We start from the raw sequence: 24311 nt of genomic DNA on the forward strand, positions 1-24311 counted from the left end.
CCCCTCCCCCCGATGCTCACCTTCCACCCTACCAACCTTCGCATAAACCAAATCATCCGCCGACATTTCCGCCAACTCCAAACGGACCCCACCACCAGGGATATATTTCTCTCCCCACCCCTTTCCGCCTTCCGCAAAGACCGTTCCCTCCGTGACTACCTGGTCAGGTCCATGCCCCCCTACAACCCACCCTCCCATCCTGGCACCTTCCCCTGCCACCGCAGGAATTGCAAAACCTGCGCCCACACCTCCTCCCTCACCTCCATCCAAAGCCCTAAAGGAGCCTTCCACATCCATCAAAGTTTTACCTGCACATCCCCCAATATCATTTATTGTATCCGTTGCTCCCGATGCGGTCCCCTCTACATTGGGGAGACTGGGCGCCTCCTAGCAGAGCGCTTTAGGGAACATCTCTGGGACACCCACACCAATCAACCACACAGCCCTGTGGCCCAACATTTCAACTCCCCCTCCCACTCAGCTGAGGACATGGAGGTCCTGGGCCTCCTTCACCGCCGCTCTCTCATCACCCGATGCCTAGAGGAAGAACGCCTCATCTTCCGCCTCGGAACACTTCAACCCCAGGGCATCAATGTGGACTTCACCAATTTCCTCATTTCCCCTCCCCCCACCTCACCCCAGTTCCAAAGGTCCAGCTCAGCACCATCCCCATGACCTGTCCTACTGGCCAAATTTCTTTTCCACCTATCCACTCCACGCTCCTCACTGACCTATCACCTTCATCCCCACCCCCACTCACCTATTGCACTCTATGCTACTTTCTCCCCACCCCCACCCTCCGCTCCTTTATCTCTTCACGCTTCAGGCACTATGCCTGTATTCCTGATGAAGGGCTTTTGCCCGAAACGTCGATTTTCTTGCTCCTCGGATGCTGCCTGATCTTCTGTGCTTTTCCAGCACTACTCGACTCCAGAATCTGGATTCCAGCATCTGCAGTCATTGTCTTTACCTTACCATTAAGTGTGTAAGTCCTTCCCTGATTTACCTTTCCAAAATGCAGCACCTCGCATTTATCTAAATTAAACTCTGCCTGCCACTCCTCAGCCCATTGGTCCATCTGATCAAGATCTCATTGTACTCTGTTGTAATTTTCTTCGCTGTCCATGACACCTCTAATTTTGGTGTCACCCGCAATTATACACTTAATGGTAAGGTCTTAGAGAGTATTGCTGAACAAAGAGACCTTGGAGTGCAGGTCATAGCTCCTTGAAAGTAGAGTCGCGGGTAGATAGGATAGTGAAGAGGGTGTTTGGTATGCTTTCCTTTATTGGTCAGAGTATTGAGTACAGGAGTTGGGAGGTCATGTTACCTCTTGTAAAATCATAAGTTCATAAGATATAGGAGCAGAATTAGGCCATTAGGCCCATCAAGTCAACTCTGCCATTCAATCATAGCTGAGGAGCTCCTCACTCCAATTTTCCTACCTTCTCTGTGTAATCCTTCCACACATTGTCTATTAGAAATCTGTCTAATTACTCCTTAAATTTACTCACTGTCCCAACATCTGCCGCACCTTGGGATAACAAATTCCACACATTCACAATGCTTTGAGCAAAGTAGTTTCTCCTCAAATCTGTTTTAAATTTGCTACCCCTTATGCTAGGATGCCCCACAAGAGGAAGCATCTGCTGTACGTCTATTTTATCCACACCTTTTATCATCTTGAATACCCAATTTGATCTCCCCTCATTCTTCCAAATTCCAGAGGCCTAAACTGTTCAATCTCTCTTCATACGACAAACACCTCATCTCTCGGATCAATCTACCGAACCTTCTATGAACTGCCTCCAATGCCATTTCATCTTTCCACAAATAAGGGGACCAAAACTGTGCTCAATCCTCCAGTGCGGTCTCAGCAATATCTTGTACAGTTGTAACAATACTTTCTTTTTTAAAATATTCTATTCCTTTAGCTATAAAACCCAACATTCCATTTGCTTTTTTTTATTATGTGCTGTACATGCATGCTAGTTTTCTGTGACTCATGAATGGGGATATTCAGATCCCTCTGTACCCAAAGCACCCAAAGTCTCTCCCCATTTAGATAATAGGTCACCTTCCCATTTTTCCAACTAAAATGCATGACCACACACTTATCCAAATTAAACTCCATCTGCCACATTTTGGCCCATTCTCCTAACCTATCTTTATCCATTTGTAAGGTTCTTATTTCCTCATAGCAATTCACCATCTCACTTATTTTTGTGCTAATTTTAGCTACAGAGCCTTCTATCTCTGTATCCAAATTGCTAATGTAGATTGTAAATAGCTAGGGGCCAAGGACCGAACCCTGTGGCAGCCCATAATTACTACTTGCCATCCAGAAAAAAATCCATTTATCCTGACTCTCTGTCATCTGTCCATCAGCCAGTCACCTACCAAACTAATAAATTACCCTATTCCCATATAATCCAACCTTGTGAATTAACCTTTTAATGCCTTCAAATGCCTTCTGTAAATCCCGATATATTACATCTACAGAATCCCCATTATTCACTTTGCTTGTTACATCTTCGAACAACACTGATAAATTAGTCAAACATGATTTGCCCTTCATAAAGCCAAGCTGACTCTGATGGATAGCGTTTTGATTTTCCAAATGTCCTGATATTGCTTCCTTGATAATTGATTCTAACACTTTCCCAACACCAGACGTTAAACCAACTGGTTTGTAATTTTCCACATATTGCCGTCCTCCCTTTTTGAATACATTTGTATTTTTCCAATCCATTGGGACTTTTCCCATGTCCAGGAAATATCTCTACCGACACTTCCTTTAATACCCTAGTATGTAGGCCATCAGGCCTGGGGGACATGTCTGCCCTCAATCCTAATAGTTTGATGGGTACCTTTTCCCTATCGATGTTAATTGCCTCTGACTCTCCTGTTCCAATAAGAATGGTACTATTGTCCTTCACTGTGAAAGTATTGATGACGCAAAGTATTGATTTAGCATCTCTGCCATTTCAGTTTTCCCCATTATTAACTGTCAGATTTCATTTTCCAAGGGACCAATATTCACCTTAGCTATTCCCTTTTATACACCAATAGAAGCTTTTGCAATCCTTTTTATATTTTGTAGTAGCTTTTTTTCATAATTTACATTAGCGCTTTTTCTTAATTTTTTAGTATCCTTTTGTTTATGTTTGAAAGTTTCCCAACCTTCTAGCCTGCCACTGGCCTTTGCAATATGACATATAGTGCAACCTCAGTTATCCAAGCATTCGATTATCCATACAAAATACCATGCCGTTTGGATAATCAAGTTTGCCTTAGTTTGTGACTTTATATTGTCCTCAACCTCCTTGTTTAGCCATGGATGTTTTTTATCCCCTTTACCATCTTCCTTCCTCACTGGGATATATTTTATATATGTGGAATTGAGTAGCTCCTTAAACAGCTGCCAATGCTCATCCATTGTCTTATCTTTAAGCCTTCCTGCCCAATCTGTTCAGGCCAAATTTGTCCTAATGGCTATGTAATTTCTTTTGTTTAATTCCAGAATACTAATGTGGGACTCCACTTTCTCACCCCCAAACTGAATTTTGAATTATATTACACTATGGTCACTACTCCCTAGAGGATCCTTAACTATGATGTAATTAATTAATCTCTCCTCATTACACAATACCAAATCCAGAGTAGCCTGCTCCCTGGTGGTTCCACAATATACTGCTCCAAGAAACAATCTCTAATACATTCAAGTAACTCTGCCTCCAGGCTACCCTCACCAATTTGATTCTTCTAACCTATGTGCATTTAAAATCACCCATGATTCTTCCCATACCTTTCTTGCAAGTCTCTAATATTTGCTGGTTTATATTGTGCCCCACAGTGGAACTACTGTTTAGGAACCTATAGACTTCTCCTACCAAGTACTTCTTCCCTTTGCTATTTCTTGTTTCTACCCAGACTGATGCCACATCTTGATCTCCCGCGCTTGTGTCATTTCTCATTATAACACTGATCCCTTCCTTCACCAGCAAAGCTACACTATCACCTTTTCCTTTCAATCTATCTTTCCAAAATGCTGAGTACCCTTGGATATTCAATTCCCAGACCTGGTCATATCTCAGTAATCACTACCAAATCTCCTCGGTCACCTTTCAGTTTATTCTTTCCTCTTATGTCCAGAGGATGGGGCTTTATATTGCCCATCCCTAATTGCCCTTCAGCCGCCTTCATATAATACTTTAATACAATTAGCAAGTGAGTTCGAGGATTTTGATCCTGTAACAGTGAAATCAAAAAATAAGCTGTAGCGTATTGGTCTTTCCTGATAGTTATACCTTTTCAGTTCTGGTATTATTGCCGCAGATCTTTTTTGAACCTTTTCCATTGCTTTATCTGTCAAATATATTGAGCTCAATTGCACACGTTGTCACAGCAGAATTTGAATTCACACCTATAAATTGATAGTCCAATAGTATAAGCGCTACACACTTATGCATTGTTAATTTTATTGTACTCATGAGGTTTACTCATGTTAAGTCTTAGTTTCTTACTGTATAAAATTTATCTATGGAAAATTATGTGTAATGATGCAGGGAAAATAATCAAACATTAATGCAGTAGATTGAATGATATTTAATTTTGTCCATACCTATTTGATTTTATTCTGGTCATAATTACTCTGACTTCTACATGGGGAAGATGTAGAGCTATCAAGGGTATAGGAATCCCTGGACTCTGGGCATGCAGAGGCACATTGATAATAATGTGAAAGGGCTCAACCCAATGCAGTTGGGATTGGGTTGGACTATTAGTATCACTAAAGTAGCAACAGAACGAGGGAAATGAAGAATCAGGAATAATTCATTAGTCACAGACAGAGCCTGAAAGTCACTTGTGCGAACTTAAAATTACAGCCTTACCATGCTTAGTTGAAAGTTAACTGCTCAGTAAGTTCTCAAAACGCCTGGGACTGTATACAAAGTAGGAGGAGCAAGTTTCTTTATTTCTACTGGCTTGGAGTTAGCAACCTTTTGTTTTGGAGGGCCTGCAAGGGGCAATTCCAGTAATCAGGCCTTCTGTGATTTAAGCAATGCTAACCTCTACCTTCAATTCTCAGTTCTCCTGGAGATCAGTAAATGTCAAATAATGCTGATAAACAGTTTAGCCTCAGAAAACAATGAAAATTACATTGTGTTCACTGACTGACACCTTGTGATGTAAGTCTTACTGTAACAAGGAAGTTAAAAACTGAAACTAATGATTTCAATTGGCAAAATAATCTATAGCAAGTACTGGAAAACAACGTATAGCAGCTATCATGTCCTTACGCAGGAAAGCCTTGAGAGCCAGGACTCCAGGAATTTTGGGTCCCTATCTGGAATGTGAGATGCCAGCTCCCCTTTCTATGACATTTCAATTTCCAAAGAGCTCAGTGTCAAAGGTGGTCCTTGCAGCATCTGAAGTGGAGAGCAGTTAGGCTTTAAAGTGGCGCCAGTGGCTTGTCAGATAATCTCAGGAACAGCAGGAATTTTGCTGCATGATTGCACAATAAAAATGCCAAAGAGGCCACTTGCATAATAATTGAGGTGAGGGGTAGAAGATAGTGTGAGAACAATTGCTGTGAGCTAAGACAAAGAAAGCTGTCGTGAAACTCCCCAAAAATAACACTTAGCCTAAAAATGGGCAGATTCAGCCTACTAGCTTTTGTTACTCTCTCTGCAGATGCAGCAAGGTCTACTGAGTCTTTCAAGCAAGTTCTGCCTTTATTTCACATTTCTGACATTTGCAGTATTTTGCCTTTGAATGATGGTGCAGTACTAATCTCAATATTCAGGTACATATTGATTTTACAGCAGAGAAGCAGACTAGAAAGTGCAGCAGGTTTAATGCTATTGGTTAAGCTCTAGGCTGGTCTCCAACCACATTAATAAAGAATAATATCATTAAACAATGCTGCAGATGCTGGAGATGCAGATGCTTTATTTCCTACCACTTTAATTTCATCTCACCTTATCAACGCTGATGGTGACTGATACTTCCTGTGGTGACTTTATATTTAGAATTCAGAAACAGAAAAAGATTTAAGACTCATGGGAGTTGTGAATGGGGTATGTCATAGTAGGTGTGATATGGTAGATTGGATAAGTCAAATCCATGGCAGAAACACAACGGGTTAGCAAGAACTTTACTTCCAGATAGAATGGAATAGCAGATGTAAGAAATGCAATGACTTTCTTAAGTTGCGCAGGATACTTTTGTGCAAGAAGTAGGTCCTAGAGTCAATAAGGGAGAATGTAATATTACCTTAAGTAATGTGAAAAATGCCTAATGTAGTTAATAGACTAATGGCGTGTGAACATTATCATATTTATTTATTCTTGAGATTTGGGCATCACTGGCTGGATCAGCATTTATTGCCATACCACGCCAATCCATTTACTATAGGTGCTGGAGGTTGATCCACAATGCCATTAGACAGAGACTTCCAGGATTTTGACACAGCGACAGTGAGGAATTGACAATATATTTCCAAGTCAGGGTGGTGTGTGGATTGGAAAGGAATTTGTAGGTGGTGTTCCCATGCATCTGTTGCCCTTGTCCTTCTAGATGGTAGTGTTGATGGGTTTGGAAAATGCTGACTAAGGAACCTTAATGAATCGCAGCATCTTGTAGATAGTATACACTACTACCACTGCTACAGTGGGCTGACACCAATTGTTAAAGTTAACCTGAGAATGTAACTTGTAAAAAATGTTTTGTGATTTACATATGAAAGAAATGAAACTAACATGGTCATTCTAACAGATGAGAGACTTAACAAACAATCAAGGTATTTTTCAATGTATAATTTCAGTTACATCACACTGTAAACTTTTGCTATTAATTGTTGTGGTTCTGTTCACCGAGCTGGGAATTTGTGTTGCAGACGTTTTGTCCCCTGTCTAGGTGACAGCCTCAGTGCTTGGGAGCCTCCTGTGAAGCGCTTCTGTGATCTTTCCTCCGGCATTTGTAGTGGTTTGAATCTGCCGCTTCCGGTTGTCAGTTCCAGCTGTTCGTTGCAGTGGTCGGTATATTTGGTCCAGATCTTATTGATTGAATCTATGGATGAGTGCCATGCCTCTAGGAATTCCCTGGCTGTTCTCTGTTTGGCTTGTCCTATAATAGTAGTGTTGTTCCAGTCGAATTCATGTTGCTTGTCACCTGCGTGTGTGGCTACTAAGGATAGCTGGTCGTGTTGTTTCGTGGCTAGTTGGTGTTCATGGATGCGGATCGTTAGCTGTCTTCCTGTTTGTCCTATGTAGTGATTTGTGTAGTCCTTGCATGGGATTTTGTACACTACATTGGTTTTGCTCATGCTGGGTATCGGGTCCTTCATTCTGGTGAGTTGTTGTCTGAGAGTAGCTGTTGGTTTGTGTGCTGTTATGAGTCCTAGTGGTCGCAGTAGTCTGGCTGTCAGTTCGGAAATGCTCTTGATGTATGGTAGTGTGGCTAGTCCTTTGGGTTGCGGCATGTCCTTGTTCCGTTGTCTTTCCCTTAGGCATCTGTTGATGAAATTGCGCGGGTATCCGTTTTTGGCGAATACATTGTATAGGTGTTCTTCCTCTTTTTGCAGTTCTGGTGTGCTGCAGTGTGTTGTGGCCCTTTTGAATAGTGTCTTGATGCAACTTCTTTTGTGTGTGTTGGGGTGGTTGATTTCGTAGTTTAGGACTTGGTCTGTGTGTGTGGCTTTCCTGTATACCCTTGTAGTGAATTCTCCGTTAGGTGTCCTCTGTACCCTCACGTCTAGGAATGGGAGTTGGTTGTCCTTTTCTTCCTCTCTAGTGAATCGGATTCCTGTGAGTGTGGCGTTGATGATCCGGTATGTGTTCTCTATTTCTGTGTTTTTAATGATTACAAAGGTGTCATCCACATATCTGACCCAGAGTTTGGGTTGAATTTGCGGTAAGACTGTTTGTTCTAATCTTTGCATTACCGCTTCTGCTATGAGTCCAGAGATGGGGTGAGCCCATGGGTGTGCCGTTGATTTGTTCATATATTTGGTTGTTGAATGTGAAGTGTGTTGTGAGGCACAGGTCCTGTAGTTGGAGTATGCCGTCTTTGTTGATAGGTTGTCTGTTCTGTATGTCCAGTAGGTTGGCTATTTTCCTCTGGCTAGGGTTTTGTCGATAGAGGTGAACAGTACCTGATCCGCTGATCAGGTGTTTCAGTTTCTGCTGTAGTTCTTTAAGATCAACGGATCCAGACAGTCTATACAATCAACACAGGAATTCTTGGACATCATCAGAAATATACACATAGACAAGGAAGAAACCATGGCCTCATTCGATGTAACTGTTCACCTCTATCGACAAAACCCGACAAGGTCCTATCTATTTTCAAAGTATGCATCCATCGATCAAAATGACTATGTTTGATTCTTTCGAATTCAACATAAGTGTGACCTAGTTCCTTCTTTGTGTTTCCGAACCGCTGTCTACATGCTTATGATACCAATTTGTAAGCACTTAATTTAGCCTGTTTAACCTCTTCATAATCTCTTGACCTCTCACCTGACAAGGTGGCAAATGCCTCACTAACTCTGCCTACCAATTTAGTCTGAACTAGCATTACCCATAAATCCTCAGACCATTCCGTCTGCGTAGCCAATTTTTCAAATGAAATAAAGAAGGCTTCAACATCTTTCTCATCAGTTTTGACATACTTGTATTTATCACTACCTTTCTCATTTAATCTCCCTCCTTTAACTTGACTTTGCTGACTAATTCGCAACTTTTCAAGTTCAAATTCTCTCTCTTTTTGCTCAGCTAAGAACCTTGTCTCTCTTCTTTCTCTCTCTCTTTCTCTCTCCCTTTCTTCTCTCTCTTTGCTCAGCTAAGAGCCTTCTCTCTCTTTCTTTTTTCTCTCTCTTCTCTCTCTCTTTCAACTCTCTCTCTTTGTTTATCTTCTAACTACATTTTCCTGAATTGTAATTTAAGTTTTTCTGCCTCTACTGCACTTGTCTGTTTCTCTGATACATCTAAGTGTCTGAGTAATTCCCTTACAATTTCAGCTTTACTTTTGTCCTTGGTTAAACCCAAATCTAACTTAGTTGCTAATTTTAAAGGAATGGCCTTTTTCTTTCCTTCTAAACTTTCTTGGCAAATTTGAGAATCATCTTTAAATCCCAGAGCCTCTTTAGCAATTTTAAGAGCCATTTCTCTCACTTTTAATTTAATCGACCACAACTCACCGAAATTAAACAAATTGCCTCACCTATGTTTTATTTAAAGATCTAGGACACTAACCTGCAAGTATTTAAATCTGCTGGGATTTTTCGTACCTCCAAATCTACTTAAATCTGTCTAAACCAGTTCAAATCCCAATGACAAGCCCCCAAGATGAGGTAAACCCTCCTGCTTAATTTGAACCAGGCAACACAGAAATGATTTATCCTGTGCTGTAATCTGTGAAAATTCGACAGGCCAAGAACTATTTAAAGTAAAAATTAACAAAATTATTTCTTAAAGTACAACAGAGAATAATCAACTAACAACTACTTACAACTTGTGTCATTGGCTTTTAAGATTGTCAATATACTAAATTCATCTTGATTGGAGTTTGGTATTTTGGGAAGTATAATTTAAACTGATTGGACTAATTCAAATCTGTTTTTGTTTCCAGGCAACCAGCTACCCCAGCTATCCCAGTAGCTGAACCAGATGTTACATTTTATCTTATTCAGAACACTTCGTGCTGTCAGTTAGTTCTGTTAGTTTTTAACTCTCTTAAAGGTACAGTACATACACATAATAGGAGAACTAGCCATTCAGCACCTCAAGTCCACACTAACTCTCTGAAGAGCATCCCATCAGGACCACTATTCCGCCCCCCCCCCCCCCTCCCAACCCCATAATGCTGCATTTCCCATGCACCTGACCTGCACATCTTTGGTCTGTGGGAGGCAACCAGAGCACCCAGAGAATGTGTAAACTACACGCAGGCAGTCACCCAAGGCTGGAATCAAACCTAGGTTCTTGATGCTGTGAGGCAGCAGTGCTAACCGCTGAGCTATTGTGCCACCCTTCAGTATACTAAGGTACTGTCGTATTTCCTAGGGTCCCATCAGCATTTCCGAGGGTCCCATCATTCACTGTGTATTCATTACCTTGTTAGTCTTACCAAAATCTCATTGCAATTATCAGGATTCAACTCCATTTGCCACTGCTCTATCCATCTGATCAGCCTGCCTATGTCATTCTGTAACCTAAAGACCTCCTTGTCATTTACCACACCAAGAATGTTTATGTTGTCTGCAAATTTACTGATCACACCTCCTACATTCATTCTAGATCATTAATGTACACAACAACCAATAAGGGGCCCAGCACTAAACCCTGTGGTACGCCACATGATGCTGGCTTCCAGTTACAAAAGCAACTTTCAATCTGCACACTCTGCCTCTTGCCATTAAATTAATTTGGATCTAATTTGCTATATTGCTCTGAGTCCCTTGGGCTTTTACCTTCTTGACCAGTCTCCCATGTAACACTTTATCAAGGACTTACTGAAGTCCATGTTGACTACATTAAATGCATTACAGTCATTTACACATCAAGTCACCTTCTCAAAAAATTCAATCAAGTTAGTTAGGCATGTTCTCTGCTTATAAAGCCATTATACTCTTGATTAACTAAGTGAAGATTATTTCTGTTACTTAGATTTTTTCCAAAAATTTCCAAACCACTGCTAATAGACTTATGGACCTGTAGTACCTTGGTTTATCCTTATCACCCTTCCTGAATAATGGTACTACATTAGTTATCTTTCAGTTCTCCAACATCTCTGTAATGGTCATAGAGGATTTGACAATTAATGTCAGGGTTCCTGAAATCTATTTCCATGCCTTTCACAGCAGCCTGAGATACATACTATTAGGGGATTTATGTACTTTCTAGCCCATTAAGGCCATTAATAGCTCCTCCCTCTTAATGTTAATTTGTTTATGTTATCACAATCTCCCCCCCCTCCATAATTTCTATATCTATACAATTGTTTATATTTTTAAAAAGTGGTTAAGTGCAAAGTGAGCCACATAATGTTGATATTGCCAATGAAAGGACCTAAATGGTATACATAATGAATAATTACTTTGTGGCAGTATTAATAGTAAAGGAAGAGGTACTAGTTAGCCAAGGAAAGCAATATGGAACTGGAGCCAGGAACCCCTTAATTGTAAGCAAAGTAACAATAATTGAAAACATAATGAACTAACATATGATAAACGCCCAGGACTAGATGGTTTCCACTCCTGGATTTCAAAAGGAGTAGCTGAGAACATTGTAGATACCCAAATTCTAATCTTCCAGAGTTCACATGGTTTGGAACTATTCCTATTGATAGAAATATTGCGTGTGCCACACTGCTATTGAAGAAAGATTTGAGAGGAAATTCATAGAATTATAGGCCAGTTAGTCAATATCTGTTGTCAGAAAATTACTATTATTGTTAAGGATAGAGTGACTGTACACCTTGAAATTTTCCAGCTGATCAGAAACGATCAGCATAAATATGTAAATTGAATCTGAATTTTTTGAAGAGGTGAAGTAGTGGACAGCTGCATGTCTATAAATGCAATTGATATGGACCCCTCAAAAGTATTTGATAAGGCCCTTCATAAGAGATTGTTGGCTGAAGTCAAAGCTGGTTCCAAAGGCAAATTATTCACCTAGTTAGGAAATTGGTTCAGTGGCTGGAGACAGGAAGTGGAGATAAAGGATAGATACTCTAATAGTAGAATAAGACTAATGATAGCCTATGAAGATTTTATTATTAGATGCTGGTATAGAAAGCTGTATATCTAGACTTGCTCAGGATTTAAAAGTAGGTGACATTGTAAGCAGTGTAGATGGAATCATGAAATTAAGCGAGATATTGATAGGTTAAGCTTTTGCAAATAGATTTCAATAGAAACTAATATGTGTTCATCCACGATGGACCTAACAAGCATAGGTGGGATATTTTCTAAATGGTGAAATGGTCCAAAGACACTTACAGCTCCATGGTGTGATGAGTATGTCTGGAGGATTAGAACATAAGGGGGTAGAAGTCATGCTTCAGCTATGCAAAGCCCTAGGTAGACCACACCTGGAGGGCTATGTGCAGTTTTGGCCACCACACCTTAGGAAAGATATAATGGGCTTGCAGAAAACACAGCATTGATTTACCAGATAGATATTATACATGAACGGATACATTATGAGGAGAGATTGAACAAGGGTAATACTCCCTGGAATTTAGAAGATAAAATGATGATTTGTTGAAAGTATTCAAGATATTAATTGGAAAATATATGGTAGAAGGGGAGAAACAATTTCCGCTGGTTGATGTGTCTAGGACTACAAAATCCTAAAATATAGCGCCAGACTCATGATGAGTCTATGTGTAACGAATGGACAAAGTTTGGAATTCACTTTGGAAATGATAATTTATATTACATAAATTGTTATACTTTAAATTGAGTTTAATAGGCTGCAGTTAATCAAAAGTATTAACGGGTATGGGACAAAGGTCGATATCTGGAGTTAAGCTGCTAATCAGCCATGATCTCATTGGATCTGGCTCATGGGGCCTATAACAATACTAGTTTCCTATTGTATTCACTGAGGCACATTCCAGCTGTCTCCTACAAATTCCTCTTTTGTACCCACCACTATCTCAGAGCTATTAGGCTGCTGGTCCTACATCCACTTTTGGATTAGCAGAAATTCCCTCCACTAATTATTTGGAGAACCAAAGCTATCATCCTTGATCATTCCACAACTCCATTCCTCTGTGAACTCAACTACCAAGACCCTGAGTTCTGAAATTCAGTCCCTCACCATACCCACCGCAGTCTCTTTAAAAGCACCTATGAATCAACTTTGGGGACCATCTATTCTAATATCTCTCTATATGTCTTGGTGTCAAATATCCTCCAGTAACATACCTGTGAAATATCTGGAGTTTTTTTTAAGTTAAGGGTGCTACACGCTTGCTACAGTTTTTACATCAACTGATATAATGATTGTGGTTATTTATATGGCATACCATTTGTACAAAATGGTTAGGTTTTAAGTTGAAAAAAAGATGAACAGGGTGGAATGAGTCCCCTTGATCCAATTTAATGTATTAAAGTTGTGATAGACCTTCAAAAAACCGTTTAGTGTTTTGAGATGAGTACTCAAGCTTTTCTTCTGTTGGATTTGATGCCAGAACTTTAAAAGATGCAATTGATTTCATTTACTATCACAAAAATTCAAAAGAAATCTACACCTAGGTCCAAAGCCCATAATGTGACATCCTGATTTATCAGTAAACATTTTAAGGAAAATCTTTGCATTGAAATTAATTAACATGGTTACTACCTTTTGGACCCAAGGTCAGTTTTTATGAAAACAGTCAGTTCATAGTTCAGAGACTGAAGACTTATACACTGGATTTATTTTACCAGCATAAAGAATGTCCCTGTTCAACTTTATTGAATACTGATGGTGTGCATACACATTTACTTTACTTGAAACATATAATTCTACTAGATGTTTTCAAACCTCAAAGCGTCTAAGAAGTAACAGAGATAAAAGATAAAAGAAATTAATGGTTTGTAGTGATAGCACAATAATATTTAATGCATTTTTGTATACACCGTATTTAAAATAGATAAACATTTCTGTTAGAAACAACAGAAAGACGAATGGCATACAGATGTAATATTAATTCATGTAACCTAATACAATAATTATTGGCTACATTTCAAACATATTACTTTACAGCAGCAACATTAAAAGTAGAAGAATAATTCTGGCTGGGACAGGCCTAGGGGAAGAGTCTTTAAGCAACATACTTTAAAGCAGTATTATTCAATACATTCATTATTAGGCACATGAGATGGATTGAGAATCCAGATATAGATAATCAGAATTCACATAATCAAATAAAAGGTAATAGACATTTAATATGTATGTGACCCTAATACACATCAACGCACAAGACCATGAGACCTTAAAAGGAGGAGGCACTCAAGCCTGTTTCTTCATTCAGTAGGATCATGGCTGATCCAAAATTGCTCATATTCATTCTTGTGTTTTCCCCATAACCTGTGATTCCCCTGCTGGTCAAGAATTTATCAATATCAGCCTTAAATATACACAAAGACTCTGCCCCCATTCTGTATGGAATCATACAATCGATTATAGAATCCCTACACTGTTGAAAGAGGCCATTCAGCCCATCAAGTCTGCAGTGACCACTCAAACAGTATCTCAACCAGACCCTGCTCCCCCACTCTATGCCTAGGTCCAAGGCCCATAATGTGACATTTTGATTTATTAGTAAAATGAACATTGAAACTCTGAATATACCGTGGCTAACCCACCTAGCCTGTACATCCCTATACACTACAGGGCAATTTAGCATGGCCAATCCATCTAATTTGCACATGTGGCAAGGAGTTCCAAAGACTCTCAAGCCTCTGAGAAAAGAAACTCCTCATTTTGGGCTTAAACCAGTGTCCCTTTATTCTTAGGTTACGTCCTCTGGCCCTAAACTCTTGCATAAAGGGAAACATCATCTCAGCATTTACCCTGTCAAACTCTTTAAGAGTTCTATATTTTTCAATGAGATCATTTCTCATTCTTATAAATTCCAGTGACACTAATTCCATCCTGTTTAGCCTTTGCTCATTAGATAATCCCTCCATACTAGTGATCATCTTAGTGAACAGTCTCTGAACTGCCTCTAATAATACGGTATCTTTCCTTAAAGAAGGGGAACAAGACTGTTGACAGTACTCTAGATGTTGCATCTTATACAGTTACAGTAAAACTTCCCTATTCCTACAGTTCACCCCCTGCCTTGAAATAAGAGCCAACATTCCATTAGACTTCTTGATTACCTGCTGCACCTGTATACCAGCTTTCCGTGATTTGTGCACAAATACCCCCAAGTCTCTTTATGCTGTAGTTTTCTACAGTGTTTTTTTTTCATTCCATTCTTTTCACATCTCCTATTATTTGTTGATATATAGCCTTTCTCACAGATTGGTTACTGTCTGGGGGTCTGTGCACTACTCCTACTAATGTCTATTTTTTCCTTGCTGCTTTTTCACCTCTGCCCAAATGGACTGTATATCATCTGAGTTTAGATCATCTCTCCTAACTGTACTCATTTCATCTCATATTACATGCATGTCTTGTTATCCGTGTCTCATTACACATGTCTGAGCTTTGTGCTTTTATTTCTGAAATAGTAACAGAGAAAACAGAGTGAGTGTTTTTGATCATTGTACATGCTTTACCTCCTAGGTTACTGAAAAGTGGCAGATGTTAATTCAGTAAATGTATACATGTGTCACAAAGCTTTTTTTTCTAAAAGCTGTTCCTTGGCTCAAGGATACTTTGTCTTTGATTTGTTCAGAGGGGTAATAAACCAGGCCGGACTCCAGTCAGTCTGGTTTGGTACAGAGACTAAAGGGTATTGAGAGGCCTTTTCATTTATATGTAAACAGATGAGACGTCAGGCCGAAGTGGTCATGTTTTAGAAGTGACTGTATAATGAAAGGGAAGTAGTAGCTCTCGAGCTGAGCAGTTTAGTTCAGTCCAGAACTGGTTGGAGGTTCAACAGTGAACCATGTGGAAATTCTCTTCTGCCCTTTTATCTACAACCTGTAAGCATCTGATTCTTTTTCATACCATGTTTTAAAGGGGGTTCGCTTATTGGGACTGTTGCGTATATTCAGAACAGTATACTTGAGTCTAGTTTAAATAGACTTAGTTCTGTAGGGATTCTTTATCCTATTCTTTGTGTTTCATTGTCTAATTTTGTGAATAAGTTTTTTTTGTCTGTTTGAAACCTGGTAGTCAACCTCGCTAACTTTATCCGGATAGTTTTCACTATACACTCAACAAAACAAATTGCAAAGTCATGGTCTGGGCTGCTTGCTTAAGAATGTTTTGAGTGGCCGAGGATGGTCCAAAATACATGAAATATATTTACTTGTATTCTGCAAGTATAGAAAGAGGTATTTAGAAATCTGCTTGGACATGTTGTAACATCTGTCTGGGGCAGGTGAGACTTGAACCTGAACCATCTGGCTCAGGGATAGAGACACAACATTGTGCCACAAGAGCCCTTATTGAGTCAGTATATTTTCTACTAAAATCAGTGTGTAACTAAATTGGTGTCACCAACAATTTATTTTAGATAAACTATTTTAAGTCGCATGTTTCCATCTTGCCCTACCCCAGCTTGTTCTTTATGACATAAATGAAGGAATTTGGTGACCTTGCATGTGAAATTCCATCGTATCAAAGTGATTATCGCTGTGATTTCTGGCAGTGCACAGCATCCAATTTCAGTCCTAACACTGTGGATAAGTGTTGACTTGAAATTAAATGCTGGCTTGTGTTGAAAAGCAAATAAAAAGCAAACTAATGAAATTGATTAAAAACCAAAAGAACTGCGGCTGCTGGAAATGAGAAACAAAAACAGAAATTGCTGAAAAAACTCAGCAGGTCTGGCAGCATCTGTGGAGAGAAATCAGAATTAATGTTTCAGGTCCTGTGACCCTTCTTCAGAACTCAATGAAACTGTAGTTCACCTTTCTCAACTGGCTTTTAGTGTGGAATTGAGTGCAGCATTGGCAGAGGGCTAGTCATATATCACTTGCTCATTCAGCCTCAATGGCTACATTGGAGAGACAATGATGTAATGATAAAGTCACTGGGATAAGCTAACAGCTCAAAGTAATGGTTTGAGAGCATGGTTTCAAAATCCATTGTAACAATGAATGCAATTTACAATCAATAAATCAATCTAGATGTTAAGCTGGTCTCAAAACTGATGCCACAAATTTCTCATAATTGTTATAAAAACTGATCTAGTTTGCTTGTGTCTTTTAGGGAAGGAAATCTGCCACCTTTACTTGGGCTGGCCTGCAGAAATGTAGTTGACTCTTAATTGCCGAGTAAGTTGCTCAGTTCAAGGGCAATCAGGTATGGGCAACAAATACTGGCTTTGTCACATCCAATTAAAGGATAAAGAGAAAAATTCAACTCAGTCAGTTGATAGTCTGCTTACTGTTCTGGAAGGAAAATGAACCTGTCAATATTTTGAATCACACAGCAAGTGCGATGCACTTTTTCACCTCTGTGTCATATGTCCATTGTTTATCATCTATCATCGATTATAATTTCCATCATCTATCTAAACAGAGGAACAGAGGATATGGGAACAGAAGTAGGCCATTTGGCATTTCAATCCTGTTGTACCATTCAACAAAATCAGAGCTGATCAACTCCAATTTCTCATCTGCATGCTATCCATTACCTTTGGCTCCTTTGTCTATTAAAAATCTATTTATCTCAGCTTTGGGTAAAGTGAATAATCAGTCTCTATTGCTTTCTGGGGAAGAGAATTCCACAGACTCACAACCATCCACGAGAAAAGTATTGTCCTAATCTCTATCTTAAAAATAAGCCATCTTATTCTGAAACTTTGTCCCTTAGTTCCACTTTCTCCTAACAAGGGAAAATTGTAATCAAGGCTTCTGTTAACTCTGCAGCCACTTCTTTCTGTGGATGTTGGCCTTCTTGCCCGGGATCTAGACTTTAGGTCTAACATTTTTCCCAACACCTCTTCCCTGGTGCTTATGGTGATTGATTTCAATTCTTCCTTCCTTCCATGTCAGAATTTCCAATGCCTTTAGGACATTTTCTGTCTTCTGCAGTGAAGACACATACAAATACCTTTTCAATGCAATCATCATTTCTTAGTTTCTGTCATTTCCTCAGACTCACTCTCTAGAATACCAATATTAGATTTTTTTTGCTGTTAGAGTCATAGAGATGTACAGCACGGAAACAGACCTTTTGGTCCAACTCATCCGTGCAACCAGATATCCTAAATTAATCTAGTCCCATTTGCCAGCACTTGGCCTATATCCCTCCAAAAACTTTCTATTCATATACACATACAGATGCCTTTTAAATGTTGCAATTGTACCAGCCTCCACCACTTCCTCTGGCCGCTCATTCCGTACATGCACCTTCCTTGGCATGAAAACGTTGCCCCTTGGGTCCCTTTTAAATCTTGCCCCTCTCACTTTAAACCTATGCCCTCTAGTTCTGGACTCCCCTACCCCTACCTTGTCTATTTACCTGATCCATGCCCCTCATGGTTTTATAAAGCTCCAGAAGATCACCCTTCAGCCTCCAACGCTCCAGGGAAAACAGCCCCAGCCTATTCAACTCTCCCTATAGCTCAAACTCTCCAACCTTGGCAACATCTTCATAAATCTTTCCTGAACCCTACTACATGATTTTATATTAATATGAATTTTTAACTCATACACCACTTTCCCCCTCTGTGTCGTTTTGTCATAGAGTCATAGAATTATACAACACAGCAACAGACTCTTCGGTCTAACTCGTCCTCGCCAATCAGATATCCTGAATTGATTCAGTCCCATTTGTCAGCATTTGGTCCACATCCCTCTGAATGCTTCCCTTTCATGCATCCATCCAGATGCCTTTTAAATGTTGCTTTTGTACCCTTCTCCACCACCTCCTGTGGCAGCTCATTCCATATACGCATCACGCTCTGCGTGAAAAAGTTGCCTGTCAAGTCTGTTTTAAATCTTTCCACATTCATCTTAAACCTATGTCTTCTAGTTTTGGTCTCCCCTACCCTGGGAAAAAGACCTTGCAAATTCACCCTGTACATGCCCTCCATGATTTTATAAACTTCTAGTAAGTCACCCCTCAGCTTCTGATGCTCCAGCAGAATAAACCCCAGCCAATTCAGCTTCTCCCTAACATTAAAGCTCTCCAATCCCAACACCATCCTTGTAAATCTTTTTTAAACCCTTTCAAGTTTAACAACATCTTTCCTGTAGCATGGAGATCAGAATTGAATGAAGAATTCTAAAAATGGCCTCACCAATGTCCTGTACATCTACAACACATTCCTTCTTTTCCTTAAAATCTGACCAACCTTCTAAGTAAACATTAACCTCTGCAGGATTTTGTGGTGTTCCTTTAAGTTATGCTTAACTTAACTTATTTAGCCATGAATGATGCCTTCTTCTGCAAGTGTCTTTCTTGCTCATTGGGGTAATGTTTTACTCAGAGATATTAAATATCTCCTTAAATGTGTCCTACTGCATCTCTACTTTGCTACTGTACAACCCAGTTTCCTAGCTAACTTTAGCCAGTTTTGCCTTCATACTGATACAATTACCTTTGTTAGATTTATACACCAGTCTTAGAACCAGGCTTCACCTCTTCAAACTGAATTTGAAATTCTGCCATGTTAAAGTTTCTATTGTCTTTTCTAAGATGTTACTAACTAATCCTGGCTCTGAATCTATTAGTTAGTGGCAAATCATTAATCCACAGACCCAGGTAATGTTGTGCAGACCTGGGTTCAAATCCTGCCATAACAGATGGTAGAATTTGAAGTCAATACAAAACTGGAATTAAGGGTCTAACGATGACCATGAAACTTGTTGATTTTCAGAAAAAAATCCATCTGATTCACTAATGTCCTTTAAGGAAGGTAACTGCTTTCTTTACCTGGTCAGGCGTACATGTGACTCCAGATGTACAGCAATGTGGTTGCCTATTAACTGCCCTCTGGATAATTGGGGATGGGTAATAAATACTGGCTTGGCCAGTGAAATTCACATCCCATGAATCAGTCCCAAAGAAAATCTCAGAAGCCAATTAAGAACACATTGTGTATCCCATGAAAAACATTTTTTTTGGAGGAGCAAATTGCAAAAAAAAAGTCCATTTACAGTCATTCAGCTTTACAACTTAAACAAAAAAACACAGTTTTCTTACTTTCCCTGACATTAGTTCAAGACTGCCTTTACCATGACAAATATCCAAAAGCTATTTGGTTTGTTTCATTTACAACAAGGCAGATTCCAGAAGATATGACGTTCAATAGATTGCCATATCCCAATATGTGGATGCATTACAGTACAAGGTACCCAGAATAACAATATCAAACATCCTTTATTAAATATTAGTAAAGCAGAATTTCCATGTGCAGAGATTCTGTAGTTTGCTAGTCAAATATGTCTTAGAGGAAAGAAAAGCTAACATCAAAATGACTGAATTAAGAAGGTCTTAAGTTCCTGTTATGTTCTGCTTCATTCTTACACATTAACAAAATGATGTTTAATGTTTTCCGAATCTCAAATGGCGCAGTGAGTTGAGAGCACCAATGATGGTCACAGGTTAAGTAATTAACATACCCAGTAAACTGCATCCTTACTTTGTATATTTCCATTAATAAATACACCAAAATGCACGTAAAACGTTGTAATCCTGAAGGGAGAATTAAAATACAGTCAAATCTGCCACAATGGCCTGCTCAGAATGTTCCAGCTCTGTAGTTGAATGTCATTTCTTCCTAAAGTTACAAATGCATGTAAATTCTATATTTGCACCTAGACAATTGTTATACAGCTCAGGGCCCTGCTACTTAACCTATTGGACAAAGTGGGTACAACGTTTTCCAATCAATTGCTTTCCAGTGTCAGAGATGCGTAGTTTATTTCTCAAGCTTTGGTTTAGATTTTTACTATTCATGTCGACTCCGGTGACACATAATGCCATCTGTAATTCAAATTTCCCGTTTTGATTGAAGACGCTGAATTACATTCAGTAAACGGCACCACAGTATCCTGACGTGGTTGTGTCGAGTGGAAGAACTCTGCTTTGAACACACAAAAAAGGCTTGTTTCCTCCCAGCGAAGGCAATCAGGATGAGAAGGCCACCTATTTTATGGGCACATTCTTGGGACTGTTGGATGCTCCATATTCCACTGTTATGAGCAGAATACAAGCACTGACACCCCCGAAGATTGGAACCTGGGGGAAATCCAGTCCTTGTTGCAGACTGCCTGCTCAGTCCCTCTAATTTCACTCCTCAATGGTGCAATCTGGCCATTTGACGTCAGATGCGATAAAGACCACAAACAATCCAACAAGAAAAGCAACTGAAATGGAATTTTACACCAACTGGTCTCTCTAAGGTCTCTGCTTGCACAGGGAACTGATGTACCCAACTGGCCTGGCATTCCCCTTTGACACTGAACCGAGGGGAATGATCAGGTTTTGACTGAGGGTCTGAAGGTTAGGGGAGGGGGGGGGGGGAGGGGGGAGGGTGAAGAGCTGGAGGGATGGGGGAGTTGGTCACCTCTCCCACTGGGCCATTCCTGTGCATGGCCTTACAACTGGTCAGAGCCGAGCCTGACAATGTAAAAGTGCACCTTGTGGGCCGGTCCCTTACCTTGATCGCCAGCGTCGAAAGATGGCGAGGTTGCTGAGACCGGGGATCCTTCAAGAGTTTTTCGTTTCTTCGACATCGGTGAGATGTTTCGATGTTCCTTGCTGTCCGGTTTGTGTGTGTCTGTTGCTGTTCGGTCTGGTGTTCCGTTCAGGACTGGCTGGGCGGAGGGACAAAGTGAAGCTTGTCTACAAAGCCAGGAGACTTGGTGCAGCCTGGAGCTGACAGGAGGACGAGTGAAGATCCCCCTGACCGTGCCAGTGGCTTCCTGTGCAGCGCTGGGGCTTGGCAGCTCAATCTCTTCCTGTGTTCATCTTTGGAGTATGAAACTTCGAGACCCGCGCTTTTCCCAGCCACAGAGGCGAAAGCAGGGAAGGAGGGAGGGAGGGAGGGATCGAGGACCTGCTGCTGTGGATCCCAGATCCCAGATCACGTGTGCCCAGGATTGCTTCCAGGGGCTTGTTTCTTTCGGCGGAAAAGTCCGTTTGCGCCCCTTTGCCCAGCCTCACTGGGTTAGTGGTCTGACGGTGCCAAGCTCCTAATGAGAGCTGGCACAAACCGAGCTGGGCACCCGCAGCTTGGCCAGAGAACTGGCATCTGCCGGGGTGCAGAGGGAAGCCCCCCCCTCCCCCTCACCCAAGGGGAGGGAGGGGGGTGTCAGGCCCCACTTTGTCCATGAGTCAGCTCTGTGCAGTCAGCATCTTATCCAGAAGGAGAGGTGGGAGAGAGACACAGTCACAGAGCAGCACCCGGCCATTGGGCGCCAGGGGGCTCCGCGCTTGTCACAACCGGAGATTTCACGTGGAAGAGAGGGAGGGGAGGGTGGGGGGCGAGACAGAGGGGACGGGGGGGAACTTGCTTCGCCTCCTTCGCAAAAAGCCGTCCCTGCATTTTTCTCCAGTCACAGCCTCCTTCGCCTCCCATTGCGCCTGTTCCTTCCAGTTGGTCCAAGTTGTCTTTTTTTTTCTCAAAACAAAAAGGAAACAATTGCTTGCTTCGTTGTAGAACCGCAGCGGAGACCACTCTGTTGGGTTGACACTGAGGGTGAGCATCAGCCTGGGAGGTGGGTGGGGGGGGGGGTCCTCTGTGCAGCGGCCTCTCCGCAGTCTCCTCAAAGCGGGTCACAAGCCTTGAAGTTACAACGAACCGGCCCCCAATGAGACCGACGGCCAGAAGTTAAGGTTTGAATCGGAGCAGAGGGTGCTGGCTCCCACAGCCGAGAAGCCGGAGTGAGCACTGGGGACTGAGAGGAATGGTGGCCCCGCTCTCACGCCCACCGGCAAGACTTTGACGCTCATTCTTGGATAATGAAAATGATAACACGTCTTTGCTGGCTCGACGAATCTCTCTTGGCTATTGACCACAACTTTGTCTCGTTTTCTTTTTCACCCCGAACCCTGTTCTGGGGTCCATTAAAGACCAACAGAAACACTCCACCCAGTTCCAGAGAACCCGGGGTACCTTCCCATCCATCCCTGAAAGCACTACATAACCCCATGTTGCTATCCTGAAGACTCATTACCCCACCCACACACACAGAAAACATTAATAACACGCTGCGCCTGGCAGATGGCGAAGAGTCCGGGTTAACAATCAGCGAGTTTAAACATTAGGAGTACAGGTATATTTACATACCGGGACACCGGCAGATGCTGGAAGGTCTCAGCAGGGTCCAGCAGTAGCTGCGCAGAGAGGAACGGGGCTGGGGCTGTGGTTTCAGGGTCGATGGTTGTATTTTGACAGTTCGGAGACTGGAGCTGTCACTGTCAGAAGTCGGCTAAACCCCCTTGAAACTGCTGCCATTTAATCAGCTCTCCCCTTCCTTTCTGCGTTGGGAGGCTTCACTTAAACGTGCCTTAGTCTTGTGAATGAACGAATGAATGAAATAACTCCGCCGGGAGTTTGTGCTGACACAATGCAAGCTGCACTTCAATGCGAGCTCTCCTGTAAATAGATCGTGTTAATCAGAATCCCACTCACCCAGAGACAACACAGCTCCACACAGTAATGTGAACATACGAACACCTCAATCATCATTAATATATTCATTGGCCACACATAATCAAACAATCATCATCGGTCAAGCTAGCTCCTACTTGGAGATGTGGCTGTCCTGTCTGCTGTGTCTTGCTCCATTTATTTTGCTTCCAATCTTAAACTATTTACTGCATAAACTATAATGTGGAGTGGGGGGTATTAGGGGGCAAATTCGGATTTATTTGTGTTCCCCCCCACCCCCGAGCCTGAAACAGATAGATGCCCCCACCTCGTTCCCTTGCCTTTTCACTGTGTAAGTGCCAGCTCCTATTTATTGATGAGCTTTCTAAAGCAAACACTCTCAGGTTTGGGAGAGCAGCCGCTGACGTCAAAGCTACTGACGTCAATGCTCTGGCTTTGACACAAGAAGCTTTTTTTTTCCCAATGCGACCCTAATGGGATTATTAAAAAAAATCATCTCCTTCTGGCAATCATCAAGAGAGAAACGAGCAAACTGATTGCGTTGAAAATGTCCTTATACCGAGCCTGGAATTCATAAAACGCATGGTTACAGATTGTAGAGCAATACTTCAGAGTGTGTAGTGCCTCCCCCGCTTTGTTTTAAGATCAGCCAAAGCGCTGTTTTATCCACCAGCTCTTGCAGTCTCCTTCCCCTGCTGACAGACATTGATCACTTGCCCCCTGTTCATGTGAATCAGTTAGCTGGAGTTTTGCCACCTGACATTTGGGACAGATTGGGGGGGGGGGGGGGGGCGACAGTTCAAGATCTGCACAGTTTTGAAACGCGTTGCAAAATCTGGCCCAAGAATTGCGCCAGCAATTTTTTAGGCTTTGCTCCAAGATTTTGTATTTTGACATTTGTGGAAGGGAGGGAGGGTATCATTTTTTTATTTGTTTCAACTTGTTGTTATTGTCAGAATGATAATAACGTGTATGTGGTGGTGGGGGGAGGGGGGCGGGGGGTGTGGTGGCAGTTATATATGATTATCAATGCAGAGCCTGCGTCTCCAGCTTATGGTTTTACA

At 41.3% G+C, this 24311-nt stretch overlaps 1 protein-coding gene across 5 annotated transcripts in view; it reads right to left on the reverse strand.

The window, feature by feature from the left end:
• Positions 1 to 22030, reverse strand: part of pde10a (phosphodiesterase 10A) — a 488240-nt gene extending 466210 nt beyond the window's left edge. For 2 of the 5 annotated variants that reach the window (XM_087991439.1, XM_043696099.2), the window contains exon 1: positions 21292 to 22026. In XM_087991439.1, coding sequence (XP_087847565.1) covers positions 21292 to 21367 — 76 coding nt within the window. In that variant the 5' untranslated portion in view covers positions 21368 to 22026. Of the gene's footprint in view, positions 1 to 21291 lie in introns of all 5 variants that reach the window. The other 3 variants (XM_087991438.1, XM_087991437.1, XM_087991435.1) reach the window with 3 other exon arrangements.
• Positions 22031 to 24311: the final 2281 nt, after the last annotated feature.

Source organism: Chiloscyllium plagiosum, unplaced genomic scaffold (genome assembly GCF_037043375.1).
Source record: "Chiloscyllium plagiosum isolate Xiang-an unplaced genomic scaffold, Cpla_swu_hap1 HiC_scaffold_10, whole genome shotgun sequence".
NCBI classification, from domain to species: domain Eukaryota; kingdom Metazoa; phylum Chordata; class Chondrichthyes; order Orectolobiformes; family Hemiscylliidae; genus Chiloscyllium; species Chiloscyllium plagiosum.